The sequence below is a fragment of the Elephas maximus genome, chromosome 4 (genome assembly GCF_024166365.1).
Source record: "Elephas maximus indicus isolate mEleMax1 chromosome 4, mEleMax1 primary haplotype, whole genome shotgun sequence".
Lineage (NCBI taxonomy): Eukaryota > Metazoa > Chordata > Mammalia > Proboscidea > Elephantidae > Elephas > Elephas maximus.
In genome coordinates, this window is record NC_064822.1 from 122580293 (window position 1) to 122594311 (window position 14019).

The window sequence follows — 14019 nt, forward strand, 5'->3', positions numbered from 1 at the left end:
TATTCACTTCATGGAATTTGTCACTATATGGTTAAATTTGTGTATTTTTCAGTGTACATGTTATACTACAATAAAAAGTTTTGTGTATACATACACACACACACAGAAACCCTGGTGGCATAGTGGTGCAGTGCTATGGCTGCTAACCAAAAGGTTGGCAGTTCAAATCCACCAGGCACTCCTTGGAGACTCTAATGGGGCAGTTCTGCTCTGTCTTATAGGGTTGCTATGAGTCGGAATCAACTCGATGGCAACGGGTTTGGTTTTGGTTTTTTCCATCTGTAGCATCTCTGATTCATACTCTTAATTTTTAACTCTTACATATCAGGAAATAAACTGATTTTATAATGTGTAAAAAGTTAAAGTTCATCATATATGACATAAATTATACTTTAGTGTTTGTAATTGAACTCTTTTACCTTTTGGGTTTTCAATTACCCCCCCCTCCTTAAAAAGTACACTTGGTCTTAAACACTGCCTATCAGGGTTTTTTTCTTCTTCTTTATGTATTTATCTGTTCTTGTATTCTGTCAGTATTTTAAATTTAGGATTATATATGCTGGTGAGCACTTAGTCATTTATCATAAAATATTTTATTTATATATCTCTCCTCCTTAAATCTAGATACAATTGAAAAGGAAATAAGAAAAATCTTCAATATTCCAGATGAAAAGGAGACCAGATTGTGGAACAAATACATGAGTAACACATTTGAACCACTGAATAAGCCAGATAGCACCATTCAGGATGCTGGTTTATACCAAGGACAGGTATTGTTTAGCAATATTGTTTATTTTAAGCATACTATACATGAAGCTTTTTGGATTCACAGACTTTAATGAGTATCTTTATAATATATAATGGATCCTGTTGTCTCTAGCTTCCTCTTTCTAAGTCATTTCTTCCCTATCTCTCTTGGTCACTGGCTATAATTTCTGCTTCCTTCCTTTAGCTTGGGAATAATCTACTTGTTTAAAAGAAATTATTTTCAATCAAAAAACCTGTTAATATTATAAGATAGGTTAGCAGACTTTTTCTGCAAAGTACTGAATTGTAAATATTTTTGGCTTTCAAGTCTTATGGTCTTTGTAGCAACCGCAACTATGTTATTGTAGTAGCATGAAAGCAGCTATAGATAGTACATTAAAAAATAGGATGGCTGTGTTCCAATAAAACTTTATTTACAAAAGCAAGCAAGGGGGCTAGTGGATTTATTTTGCCAACCTCTATTAAAATGTATATAGGGTTGCTATGAGTTAGAATCAACTCGATGGCAATGAGCAGTAGTTATTGTAATGTATCAGCCCCTAATTTGGTCTTTCTTTGTGGTATAATCCAAAGAAATGATTGGAGAAGATGAGACACAATCAACAAGTTCTACTGATTTTACTTTCTAAGTATCTCTTGAATTCATCTGTCTATTCTATTCCCAGTCTTAATCATTCAGTAGTCTCTTAACAGCTCTCCCTGCCTCTAGTCTTTTCAGGTCCATTCAGTCTTCCATATTTCTGCTACAATATTATATAAACATTATTTTTTCCCTTTCATAAACCTTTCCTGGCTCCTTAATGATGAGGCATCTTTATCACAAGATATAAGACGTGGTTTGACCTCTTGTCTAGTCTTCCAGTGTCTTCAGATTATCCTTGCCTTATAACTTACATTCTAACAGTGCTGCTTATGGGTTCCTAAACACACTATGCTATTCCATACTCCTGTTCTTTTGCATATTTTGTTCCAGCTGCCTCGTGTACTCTCTTCCCAGTTCCTGTATCCATCCAGCAAAAAAGTCCTTTTTAACTATCAAAATTAACCATCCCACCATATCATCTAGCCAGATGATTCATCCTTCAAATTCCAATGCAAATGTCACATCTCTTCAACCTGATCTGTTTTTTTTAATATCCATTGAAGTACAGGATTTTTTTGACTTGGGGGACAGTTGTTTCCCCCATTTATTTTTATGTACTTTGTATAATTCATTATACACATAAATTATTTATGGATTGAGCTCCCCAGCTAAACTGTGAGGTCTATATTTTGGTTGGATTGTGTCTCTTATGTCTCTTTACTTTTGTGTTTACTTATTTTTAATACCTAACACAATACGTGGTGCACCAGTATATGGAGGTTTTCCTTTATTTTGTTAAGTTTTATTAAAAATTACTATTGACATCAATATGGTAATGAGTTGTGAAAAGATTTAGGGTATTAAAGGTATTAATTTCCCTAGGTTTAGGTAAATTAGTATTTATTAAATACTATATGCCAAGCATTGTAATAGGCTATAAAAACAGTGCTTTTCAAGCTTATTTTAATCATTATATTCTTAAATTCATTCTTATAAAATCCAATATGTATTATAATTAAAAGCTGAGTTGCCCTGATTGAGGAGTCCCTGGATGGTGCAAAAGTTAACACACTGTACTCCTAACCCAAAAGTTGACATTTGAGTCCATCTGGATGCACCTCAGAAGAAAGGCCTGGCAATCTGCTTCCTGCCCCCCAAAAAATCAGGCATTGAATACTCTATGGAGCACAATTCTATTGGAGTAAGGACCTTGGAACTCTACCTGTGAGCCAACACTCCTCTCCCCAGCCAGTCAGCTCCCTCCTCTGTCTTCCAATAGACATACCTGTCTCCTTGGTCACCATCCAACAGGCTTTGAGGTAACTCCAGGAGTACAATTTGAAAAATGCGGAATTAATTCTTTTAATCTTTCCAGTGATTCTACATGATGAATATTATTCTGTCCATCATGTGGCTTAGAAAAGTCAAATAATTTGATGTTCTTAATAGGCAGGCATTTGTCAGGTTGCAGGTAAGAGAATAAATTATTTTAGTAAGAGGGAGAATAAATATCCTTTAAGGCTAGTTAATCCTTTGAAATATCCCTGGGTATCACAAATTTTTTTATCACAAATAGTTAAGTGCTCAACCTTGGAAGAAAGGCCTGGCAGTCTGCTTCCGAAAGGTCACAGCCTTGAAACCCTATGAAGCACAGTTCTACTCTGCAAGGCATGGGGTTGCCATTAGTGGGCGTCGACTCAACAGCAGCTGATTTGGTATGGTTTTCAAAGAGTCAGCACTAAATTGTGCAGATTTTATGAGAACTCTTTTCTGATTGATTATAAATGAACTAAACACTATCCTGGACCTTTTTTTTTTTTTTTAAGAAAAGTTTTTATTAAAATTTATATTCATTAGCAATGAAAGATACGTTGTTGAAATGTTTGCCTCTCCAAATGGGTGGTCTTTTTTCTTTCCCTTTTTGTGTCTCTGTGTGTTGAACTTAAGTAAATTTTGAAATCTTTCTAAAGGTATTTTCATTTTAAGTTTTAACCTTAAGTAAAATTTTATTCAGGAAGTGGTGCATTTGAATAAAGGAGTGAATTTTAACATCTCTGGTAACCATCAACATTAATTATCTATGGTTGTAAAAACTTGGATTTTTAATTATAAATACTACCAGGAATTAGGAGCTCTGGTGGCACAGTGGTTAAGCATTGGGCTGCTAACCAAAAGGTCAGCAGTTCAAGTCCAGCCACTTCTTGGAAACACTGCAAGCCAGTTCTACTCTGCACACTAGGGTTGCTGTGAGTCAGAATTGACTCGATGGCAAAAGGTTTTTTTTTTTTTAACTAGAAATTAACATGTAGAGTTAAACTTAAGATATTTGCTTGAATCTTCAGTTTTAAAAGATATTTTTTAAAAGACAAACTATAAACAATAGTATTAAATGTATAACTTTGAAAATACCTAAGATCTCTTGTTTTATAACCGATTTAAGCCTTCCAAATGACCATAAAGTTTGTGTGTGTGTGTGTGCGTGTGTATTTATGTGTGTGTCTATAGTTTGTATGGAGACATCTCCATAGTTAAAGGTTGCAGTCAAGAAAAACTTTATTCTGGACTTAAGAATCTTTCACTGAATTCAGTTTTATAAATTTGTAAAATTATGTGAACACATGAGAAGACTATCAGAATGATGATCAGAAAAGTGAGGATAATAGTTAAATTGTCTGTGGTAGGGAAGGAGAGAAACGTGACCAGGGAGAAACCAGGATGGTGGTAGGTACACTGTGCACTTATTCTTTATACCTTACATATACATTATACGTGGTTTTTGAATGTACAAAATATTAGTTTGCTTTTTAGCACAATTATAATAATTAGTATGTTCTTTAGACAGCATAGTTCCATGAATTTTTTTTTTTTAATCAGCATTTTGTTTGTTACTTGTATTCTGAAAAAAGCTTTCGTTTTACATGGTTAGGATACAGATGCCAGTTTATAAATGGCCTGAAACATACAGCCTACAAAAATATATTACCTAGCATATGTAGCATATGTAGAGTAGGTTACAAAATCACAACCTTAAGAAAAATAGATGTAGTGAATCTGAATGTATAGAATGCTTTGAAATTTGTAATACCTCGAATTTATCCCATCATATTGCCTATGTTATAGTTTTTCCGTGAAACTTAGGTATTTACTTCTTAAGATTATCACATTTCTTTTGCTAATTTAATTATTTTTGCTTAGTTTTTCTTCTTTGCACAAGCTCCCCCATAGGAAAAACTAGAAGAAAAACTTCTCTTTTTGACTAGAAAATTGGAGACGGCTTCTGGGATGTTTTAGAATAAAGGAAAGCTCTGCCTCAACCATGCTGCAATAGGGAACTTTAGTCTGATAATGCACAAACATGCCTATCATTTATATTTTAAAAGATTCTATAATTTACATAGTGATAAGTACAGACAAATTTCAAAACCTCAAATAAATTATGTATTATCTATAATTTGTGATTGTGCCACTGTTCTTCAGTATTAGCATAATAGTTAGCTAAGGTCATATATCAGAAAGTTTAATAATAACTGCAGTTATTTACTGGACATCTGTTACTTGCACTGTATTATGTTACAAGCCACAAATGCAAAGAGACACAAAGTGTACTCTCTCAACTAAGGGAATTTATATTTTATACTGGGTATTTTATGCTTGGATTGCACTTTCCTATATTTAAAGTCGTAGAACAGATGATTTTCTTCATAGTTTACCTCCTTGCCTTCTTATTATCATTACTGACTTCTTCTGTTTGAGGTCTTTTTGTCTCCCTTGCCCACCTTTAGAACCAAAATGCAAATACCTCTTCACCTTGTCTGTCGTGTCCTTTAAATAATCAACTACTTAGTGTATTCAGCTAATCTTTTAAAGCTATCTTAACTTCAGAATTATAGAAAAACACTCTTTTATTGTGTCATATTTGCAGGTGTTAGTGATAGAACAGAAAAATGAAGATGGAACATGGCCAAGGGGTCCTTCTACTCCTAAGTAAGTGCTCCCACTTTTTACAGCTTATTGTATGATTTTGAGACCTTTGATGTCCGATATTGAAATCTAAAATGATAGAACCTAATTGTCCCATTCTGCAAAAATATATGCCCTTATATTTTAATATTTTATTTTTAATATAGAAGTTATCTCAATTTGTGCTTAAATTAATGTTATAATTAGAAAGGCTTCCACTTCAAATCTTTTTTAAAATGAGGTATGGTATAAATAAATGTTATAAATGAGAATATATTATCTAATACAGTCAGATCACTTAACATATCATTCAATTTTTTGAAGATTTTTTATTTTTTCAAGTGTTTTAAGAGAATATTTTTTATCAAACTGAATTTCATACGAAAATAAGATTTTTATTTATTTAAATAAGTGTTTTAGAATATAAAAGCACAAGCAGAGATAGAGGGGCATGAGTTGCTTTTGATAGTAAATGAGGGGAAGAAAGATTAGGAATCTTTTTCACTGTTTTAGAATAATCAGGTCTATAATCCATTATCGAAAACACTTAAAGCCAGTTGTGTTTCAGTATTCAGATTTTATAGATTTTTGAGAAGTAAGGTGGCACATATACCACCTATTATTGTAACATTTCTGTAGAGCCTAAGACAGCACTGTATAGTCAAACACATTAATATTTTCTCAGCAAATATTCACACTAAGTGGGATAAGTAAAGATTTTTTGTGTAGGTTCGGGTTACATCTTGCCCCAAAGGAATTATAAAAAATTTTTAAGCTTTCAGAGCTTTTGACATTTCAGATTTTCTGATAAGGGATTGTAAAGGTATTATTTTTTAAATCTTTGAAATAATGACTCAATAAATTATAAACAATTTAGTAATTGCTAGCTAGCACATAAAAGAAAACAAAGATCTGATACTCAATTTTCTTCAAAACTAAAGTATTACTCTCTATCCTTTCTATCTCGTATGGGATTTTTTCTTTTAAATTTTTTATGAGAATGTTCCTAAGTGTATTAATTACATGGAGGTGATTTTTATTCTTACCCTACTTGGTTGGAGGCAGTACGATGGTAAAACTTAATATAAGAATAAGGTAATAAAAGCATGTGGGTAGAATCGTAGATTTTATGACTGGTGAAGATTTCCTAGTTAGGAGCATTTTCCTTTTGAATATTCACATTTAGATTTTAGATCAGAACCACTGTTGTTTTTTCTAGCTTATGTTTAGATTGCTGTTACTTAGCTATATCTTTAAATAATTTTTGAAATTACAAAGTTACTTGTGGGTTAATATAGAAGTACCATGAGTTCCAAAGATTGAGAAATCTTTCTACTTAAAATTACTGAATTTTACACAAAAGCTGAAAGTACTTATATATTTTCTTTTATCTTCTCCCCTGTCTTTTAGCATATCAGTTTTATTTACTCAAACAACTAAAGCGCTTGCTTTATGTAAGAGAAAACAGTTTCTTAATACAATACCTAACACTCCATAGGCATGTAATAAGTACTGGTGAAGGACAGTACTAAGATAGAAAAGCACAGAACTATAACAAAGAGTTACAGCCCTCACAAAATCTACTAGTTTAGTAGATAACCCAAATATGAAGGGATGAAAAGTTGTGTCAGTTCACTGTAAAATGTAAGAAATACTGTGTAACAATATGTCAAAAATTACCAAATGATAATTTATTAGAATACAAAAAAATTTTTTTCATGATAATTACACCCATGTGTGAAAAGACTTTCAGAAGACTAAGAATGAAAGAATTCTCCTAACTTGATAAAGTTTGTATACTCAAAATTTGTAGCAAACATTGTATTTAATTGAGAAATTTCAAATGTAACCCAATTAAGAATGTAAGATAAGGAAAAAAAGATAAAACCCACTGTTTGCATATGATACAATCATCTACATAAAACCTATAAGCAATCAACAAACTACTAGAAGTAATGAGAAAATTGAGCAAGATTGTCCAATATAAGATTAATTTCTAAAAATCTAAAAACAGTTTTCTTTCTCTACCCAAGGATCAGCAAATTTTTTCTAGTAAATATTTTTGGCTTTGCAGACCATATGGTCTCTTTCACAGCTACACTTCTGCTACTATAACATGAAAATAGCCAAACATAATATATCAACAAGTGGACATGACTGTGTATCAATAAAACTTTATTTACAAAAACAGATGGTGCCCCAGATCTGACCTGTGAGCTATAGATTTTCAACCCTTGGTATATGCCATTAGTAACCTGCTTAGAAAATAGTATAACAAAATTAACCTAATTAAGAATGCTTACATGTATAAGACCACTATTATAAGATCTTGAGAAATAGTATAAACTGAGAAGAACACATACTTTTGTGGTTACGAGGAGGAGAGGGAGGAAGGGTGGGAGAGGGTTTTTTACTGATTAATTAGTAGGTAAGAACTGCTTTAGGTGAAGGGAAGGACAATACTCAATACATGGAAGGTCAGCTCAACTGGACTGGACCAAAAGCAAAGAAGTTTCCCAGATAAACTGAATGCTTCAAAGGTCAGCGGAGCAAGGGCGGGGGTTTGGGAACCATGGTTTAAGGGGACTTCTAAGTCAATTGGCAAAATAATTCTATTATGAAAACATTCTGCATCCCACTTTGAAATGTGGCATGTGGGGTCTTAAATGCTAACAAGCAGCCATCTAAGATGCATCAATTGGTCTCAACCCACCTGGATCAAAGGAGAATGAAGAACACCAAGATCACACGATAACTAAGAGCCCAAGAGACAGAAAGGGCCACATGATCCAGAGACCTACATCATCCTGAGACCAGAACTAGTTGGTGCCCAGCCACAACTGATGACTGCCCTGACAGGGAGCACAACAGAGAACCCCTGAGGGAGCAGGAGATCAGTGGGATGCAAACCCCAAATTCTCACAAAAAGACCATACTTAATGGTCTGACTGAGACTAGAGGAATCCCGGCGATCATGGTCCCCAAACCTTCTGTTGGCCCAGGACAGGAACCGTTCCCGAAGACAACTCATCAGACGTGAAAGGGACTGGACAGTAGGTAGGAGAGAGATGCTGATGAAGAGTGAGCTATTTATATCAGGTGGACACTTGAGACTGTGTTGGCATCTCCTGTCTGGAGGGGGGATGGGAGGATAGAGAGAGTTGGAAGCTGGCAAAATTGTCACGAAAGGAGAGACTGGAAGGGCTGACTCATTAGGGGGAGAGCAAGTGGGAGTACGGAGTAAGGTGTATATAAACTTATATGTGACAGTGTGACTTGATTTGTAAACGTTCACTTGAAGCTCAATAAAAGTTAAAAAAAAAAAAAAGAATGCTTACAAATTTTATGGGAAAAAATTTTAACTTTATTAAAAGACAAAAGAAGCTCATGGACTCTATCACTTACCATAGCAATACCTGTTTTCTCTATCATGTCAGTGTCTCCCATTCAAATATCTAACTTGATTTTTTTTTTTTTAGAAACCTGACAGACTCTTTCTACAATTAATTTATACTAACAAAGATCCAGAATTAGCTATGTCCGTTTTTAAAAAGAAGAGTAAAGAGGAGCACTTGACCTGCCAGATAGTGAGACTTACTACAAAGCCATAGTAATAAAATCATTTCTGATGTTAGCAAACAAAAGTAAATAGACTGGAATAGTGAGTTCAGAAAGACTCATATATATTTGGGAACTTGATATATGATAAGTGACACCACTAGGTAGTGAGGAACACATAGGTTAAAGCAGGATACATACATAGATTTTATTAGGAAAAGTAGATATTTGGAGGAAAAAAAGGCTGAGTGACTGACTACATTACATATTGCATACAAAGGCAAACTCCAGAAGGATTAAAGACCCTAATAAGAAAGATAAAGCTATAAAGCTAATAGAAGAAATTTTGGAGAATACCTGTGTCATAAGGATCACAGAACATACTATGTGAACTTAGTGGATTTGATTAAATCAAAATTAAGGCTTTCTTTTAAAGGAACCATATATAAAGTTAAAAGTCAAATGTCAGCTGTGAACATCAAAAACCTACAGTGGAATAATACCTGTAGTGTACAGGAAATTGCTGTAAACTAAGAGAAACAAAAAAACTGAAAAAAATAGGCAAAGGATATGAATAGACAACTTTACAGAATGCAAAGCCCAAGAGCTGATAGGTAGATGAGGAGATGTAAAAACTCATAGTATTTAGAAAAGTGAAATTTAAGAAAAAATGAGTTACAACCATCCATACATCACAATAGCAAAAGTTTTAAAGGTCGCTAATACCAAGTGTTGAGTAGGATGTAGGAGAAGTCTTATACACTGATGGTGAGAGTATATAAACTAGGAACTCCATTCTGTAAGTCACTCAGTATAATAATTAAATCAGGAATACTTCATGCCTTCTGACCTAGCATTCATAGTTAAAGGTATATTTCTCAGAGGAATTGTTGAGCAGACTCCTGAGGAGATATTCTTTGTAGCTGCATTGTTTGTGGTAGTGGGGAGTTGGAGGCAGCCTAGCTAACTGCCCGTCACTGGTAGAGTGAATCAGAAAAACGAGGTGGTTGTATACTGTGAAATAGTATGCAGCAGGTAGAATTGACAGTGAAGGTATTTCTAAAACTGAATAAAGCTTTAAAATACACAGTTGAGGTAAAAAAAATAAAAACAGGATGACATTTCTAATTCAGTACCATTTATGTTTATTTGTGATGTACAATATGTTACATGAACATACAATATTATTTAAGGACAGAGAAAGTACCTATAGAGGAGAGAAATAAGAATAGAGATTAGAGAAGAAAAAAAGTTTGAGGCACTAAGACTTGATTTTATTTTTAAGTGTATAGTTGAAGTAAGGATACAGAATGCTTTTTCTAGGTGAATGCCAAAAAAAAAAAAAAAAGTGGAATGTCTGTGTATTCACTGAAGTCACGTTATAAGCAAATTTAACTTAGGCAAATTCAACTTCAGGAGAAGGCATGTAATTTCTGTCCTTAAAAAGAAATTTCAAGATATTGTGATATAGAAGAGTAGCCCTGGTGGCATAATGGTTAAGCACTGGACTGCTAACTGAAAGGCCGGTGGTTCAAAACCACTAGCTGCTCCACAGGAGAAAAGACCTGGCAATCTGCTCCCATAAAGATTATAGCCTAGGAAACCCTTTGAGGCTGTTCTGCTTTGTCATATAAGGTTGCTACGAGGCAGAATCAACTCAACAGCACATGACAACAAGATACAGTACTCCCCTGTTTTATATGTGTCAGGAGATAGCCAGTGGCTCTCAAGATCGCATGAAGATGCTAGTTTTAATAGACATTAGTAACCTGGGACCTGTCCTGTGCTCATACTGCTTAGCACTTAACTAGCTTCTACCCAAAGAGTCAAAAGCTGAGGAAATATCATTAAAAGGTATGTATCATGTTAACAGAGAGAATAACCTGGAGAGCTTGTTAAAACAGTTATCTAGGCCCTGCCCCCAGAGCTTATGATTCAGTAGATCTGGTTGGGGCTTACAAATTTTCATTTTTTTTAATACAGTCATAGGTGGCAAAGCCTACGCTACTCATCTGAGGACCACATTTTAAGAACTACTGTAGATAAGGCTTCTTAACATTCACTGAATAGACCATAGGCAGCAACTTCAAGGGTTCCCACTCCAGGCTAATTAAATACAATCTTTATGGCAGGCCCAGGAATCTGCATTTTTAGGTGGTTCTTATGAACAGTAAAACATAAGAACACCACTACAGTAGGCATATACTCACTAAGAGAAGGTACATGAGTACCTTACTTGACTGACTTTTTATACCACTAAAAACAGAGGATCTGAAGTGCTCTGAAGGTCCTAAAATTGTACTAGGCCCATTTTGGTCTGAGATCATGTACATGTATCCTCAGCTATATCCTTAAGCTGTATCTTCAGCTAAAGTATATATTTTGGGGCTAATTGATGAAGAAGAAATGTTGAATATTCAAAAATGTTAAGAGTAAAATATTATTTTGTTTAAAACACATAGTCCTGTAGTTACGGGGAAAAAATCCTTTTAATTGGCACCCTGAAACAACTCAAAGTCTATATTAGAGATCTAAGAGAACTTACTTTAAAAAAAAAAAAAAAACTTCACCCCAAAATGTTTATCCATATTTTTCTGCTGGTTATCAAGGTAATTTGAAATTTTCATCTTCATGTTTGCGCTATATTTTGTACTCTTCAAGTACCTAGTTTTTTTCAGAACTTACATTTCCAATTTAGTTTTTAAGGATCTAAATTCCTATGACATCTCAAAAACATGACCTTTTCTAAGGATACCTTTGAAAAGGGTTTCTTCCTATAAATTTTTTTTTTCTTTTCTCTTAAATTTGGCCATTTATTTTCTAAGGACATTGGCACTGGGTGGACAATCTAATTATTAGATTGAAGATGCATGACTAGTTCAATCTTGTATTTCAAAAAATGGATTTTAAAGTAACACAATTGTAGGAGTTCCTAAAGAGAGAAGAAACCTACGTCAATAGGTTAACCCATTAATTTACGAGAAAATTAATTTTAATTAATTTCTTTATTTCTTAGCCATGAATTCTGAGATTGCAACTTTATTAAATTTTGACTTAATTGTACTATTAATTTTTTTTTCTGTATGGTTTCATTTAGGTATAATTATTGCTAACAATGCCTTTGAGATTATTAGCATTATTTTTAAAAATCCAGATTTTACTTTTTCTGAAATAGGTAAAAATGTCCTCTTGGGAGGGTGGCATGAGAGTTTTATTTAACTCAGACGTTTTCCTTAATTACTCAAAAAACATGTGGTTAGGCATTTGATGAAAAAAGTTAAGGGTTACTGATATTTTCAAAAGGGAGTTTCATAGCCTAGAAAACATGCAGAGAAGAATCAACCAGATAAGGCATGAGAGGCTGAAACAAAATCAGATGGAAAACTGAGTCAGTGGTTCTTACTCATACATTGTCCCTCTGCCACCTGTGTTATTCTGATTAACAGAATTCCAAATTGATGACTGAAACACTAAGTATAAACTTAATCTAGTGCCAAAATAGTATTTTTACAGCACTGTCTCTAAGTGCTCTGCTTGGAGAAAAGGAGCACTTTATAAATAAAACTATTGCAAACTACTTTTTCGTTAGGATAAAAAATATCTAGATGACTCTGTAATACTGTTTCTGTCTTTGTTTTATACCACCTGTATACATATTGTACCTGCTTAAATACAGGTAGAAAATCAACATATATTTCTTAGTATTTTAGAGAGTAATTATTAAGCCTAATTTGCACATGCAACTTCAAGGTTAACTGTATAAATGGATTCAGAAATGATACATAGACCTATTTGGTTAAAAATGATTAAAATACATCTTAGGAAACTTACCATGTGAAGTATTGATTTCATTGTAGTGATTTATAATTTGGACTGAGACTTTTGAAGTATTTATAAGCATGATAACTTCTGCATATTTGAAGCATTAGTAGATTTGGTAATCAACAGTTTTGTTTTTGGTACTAAAAAAAGGTGTGCTTATCATAGGTAACAGAAAATCAACTCTAAAGTTTCTATATTTGTTACCAGTTTTAACCCTGTTCAAATACCGGAAGTGGGAGGGTTAGGTGGTTTTGGCTTGTGGGAGTTCAGAGGATAGTTTAAGAGCCAGCTTTTCATTGTCATTCATATCCCTGTATCTTAAATTAATAACACCTGTCTGCAACTTTACATGCAACCTATGTATGAGCTATAAATCCAGGGTGGTATTCTAAAATATCCAACTTATTGTCCTTTTTTAAAAAACATTTAGAATTTTTTAAACCCTTTTATGTCTCATTGTATCTTCTCATTATTATTCTCATTAAAAAACATATATACAATGGCTTTTTCTGAGTTTAAGGAAATGGCACGTCCAAATAAAAGTTAGTTTTAACATGCAGTAAAAGATATGGAACCAAAGCTTGAAGAGTAATGGTAACGGTAGGTGTGTAGTTGTATTCCTAGAAGTGAGAACTAAAAGCATATATGAATTATCAAAAGTGTAGAGATCCATATATTAAGCCTGAAGAGGTGTCCCCAAGTAATGGCATAGAATAGGAGGATCCAATAAAAAGAATAATCATGAAGGTTCAGGAAAACTTAGATCCCATTTTATCACAGAGGCCAAGGGAAAAGAGCTTTTAGAAGGGAATGGTTGGCACTGCTAAATGATACGGGGCGGAGTAGGGGGAACTGAGAGAGTCAGTGTACTTGACAATTGGAGACCATGTTTAAACTAGCCTGCGGAAACCCTGGTGGTGTAGTGGTTAAGAGCTATGGGTGCGAACTGAAAAGGTCAGCAGTTTGAATCCATAAGGTGCTCCTTGGAAACTCTATGGGGCAGTTCTGCTCTGTGCTGTAGGGTCACTATGAGTCAGAATTGACTCGACAGCAAAGGGTTTTTTTGTTTGTGGTATTCAGCAGTATGATAGGAATGAGAAATAGATAACAGGGAAAGGGGATGAATACGCTAGTCAGAAGATGGAACAGCAGGCATAGACCACTTATCATGAAATGTATTGAAAGAAGAAAAAGAAATAATAGTTGATTTGGAAAGGCAGGATTTCTGGAGTAGGAGAGAAACTCTGATATAAATCTTTTTGTTATTTAAATAAATATGCCCCTTTTTGAGGTAATGGTAACATAATACAAAGGTATCATATTAATGA

The 14019-nt window shown here is 33.9% G+C and overlaps 1 protein-coding gene across 5 annotated transcripts in view; it reads left to right on the forward strand.

Annotated features, from left to right (window-relative positions):
• The window catches only part of USP15 (ubiquitin specific peptidase 15), a 138828-nt gene that overhangs the window by 63644 nt on the left and 61165 nt on the right, over positions 1-14019 (forward strand). For all 5 annotated transcript variants that reach the window (XR_007517251.1, XM_049883753.1, XM_049883754.1 and 2 more), the window contains exons 5-6: positions 625-770; positions 5274-5335. Coding sequence is in view for 4 of the 5 variants with exons in the window: in XM_049883753.1 (XP_049739710.1) it covers positions 625-770; positions 5274-5335 (208 nt within the window). In the remaining variant the exon portion in view is untranslated. The remainder of the gene's footprint in view (positions 1-624; positions 771-5273; positions 5336-14019) is intronic.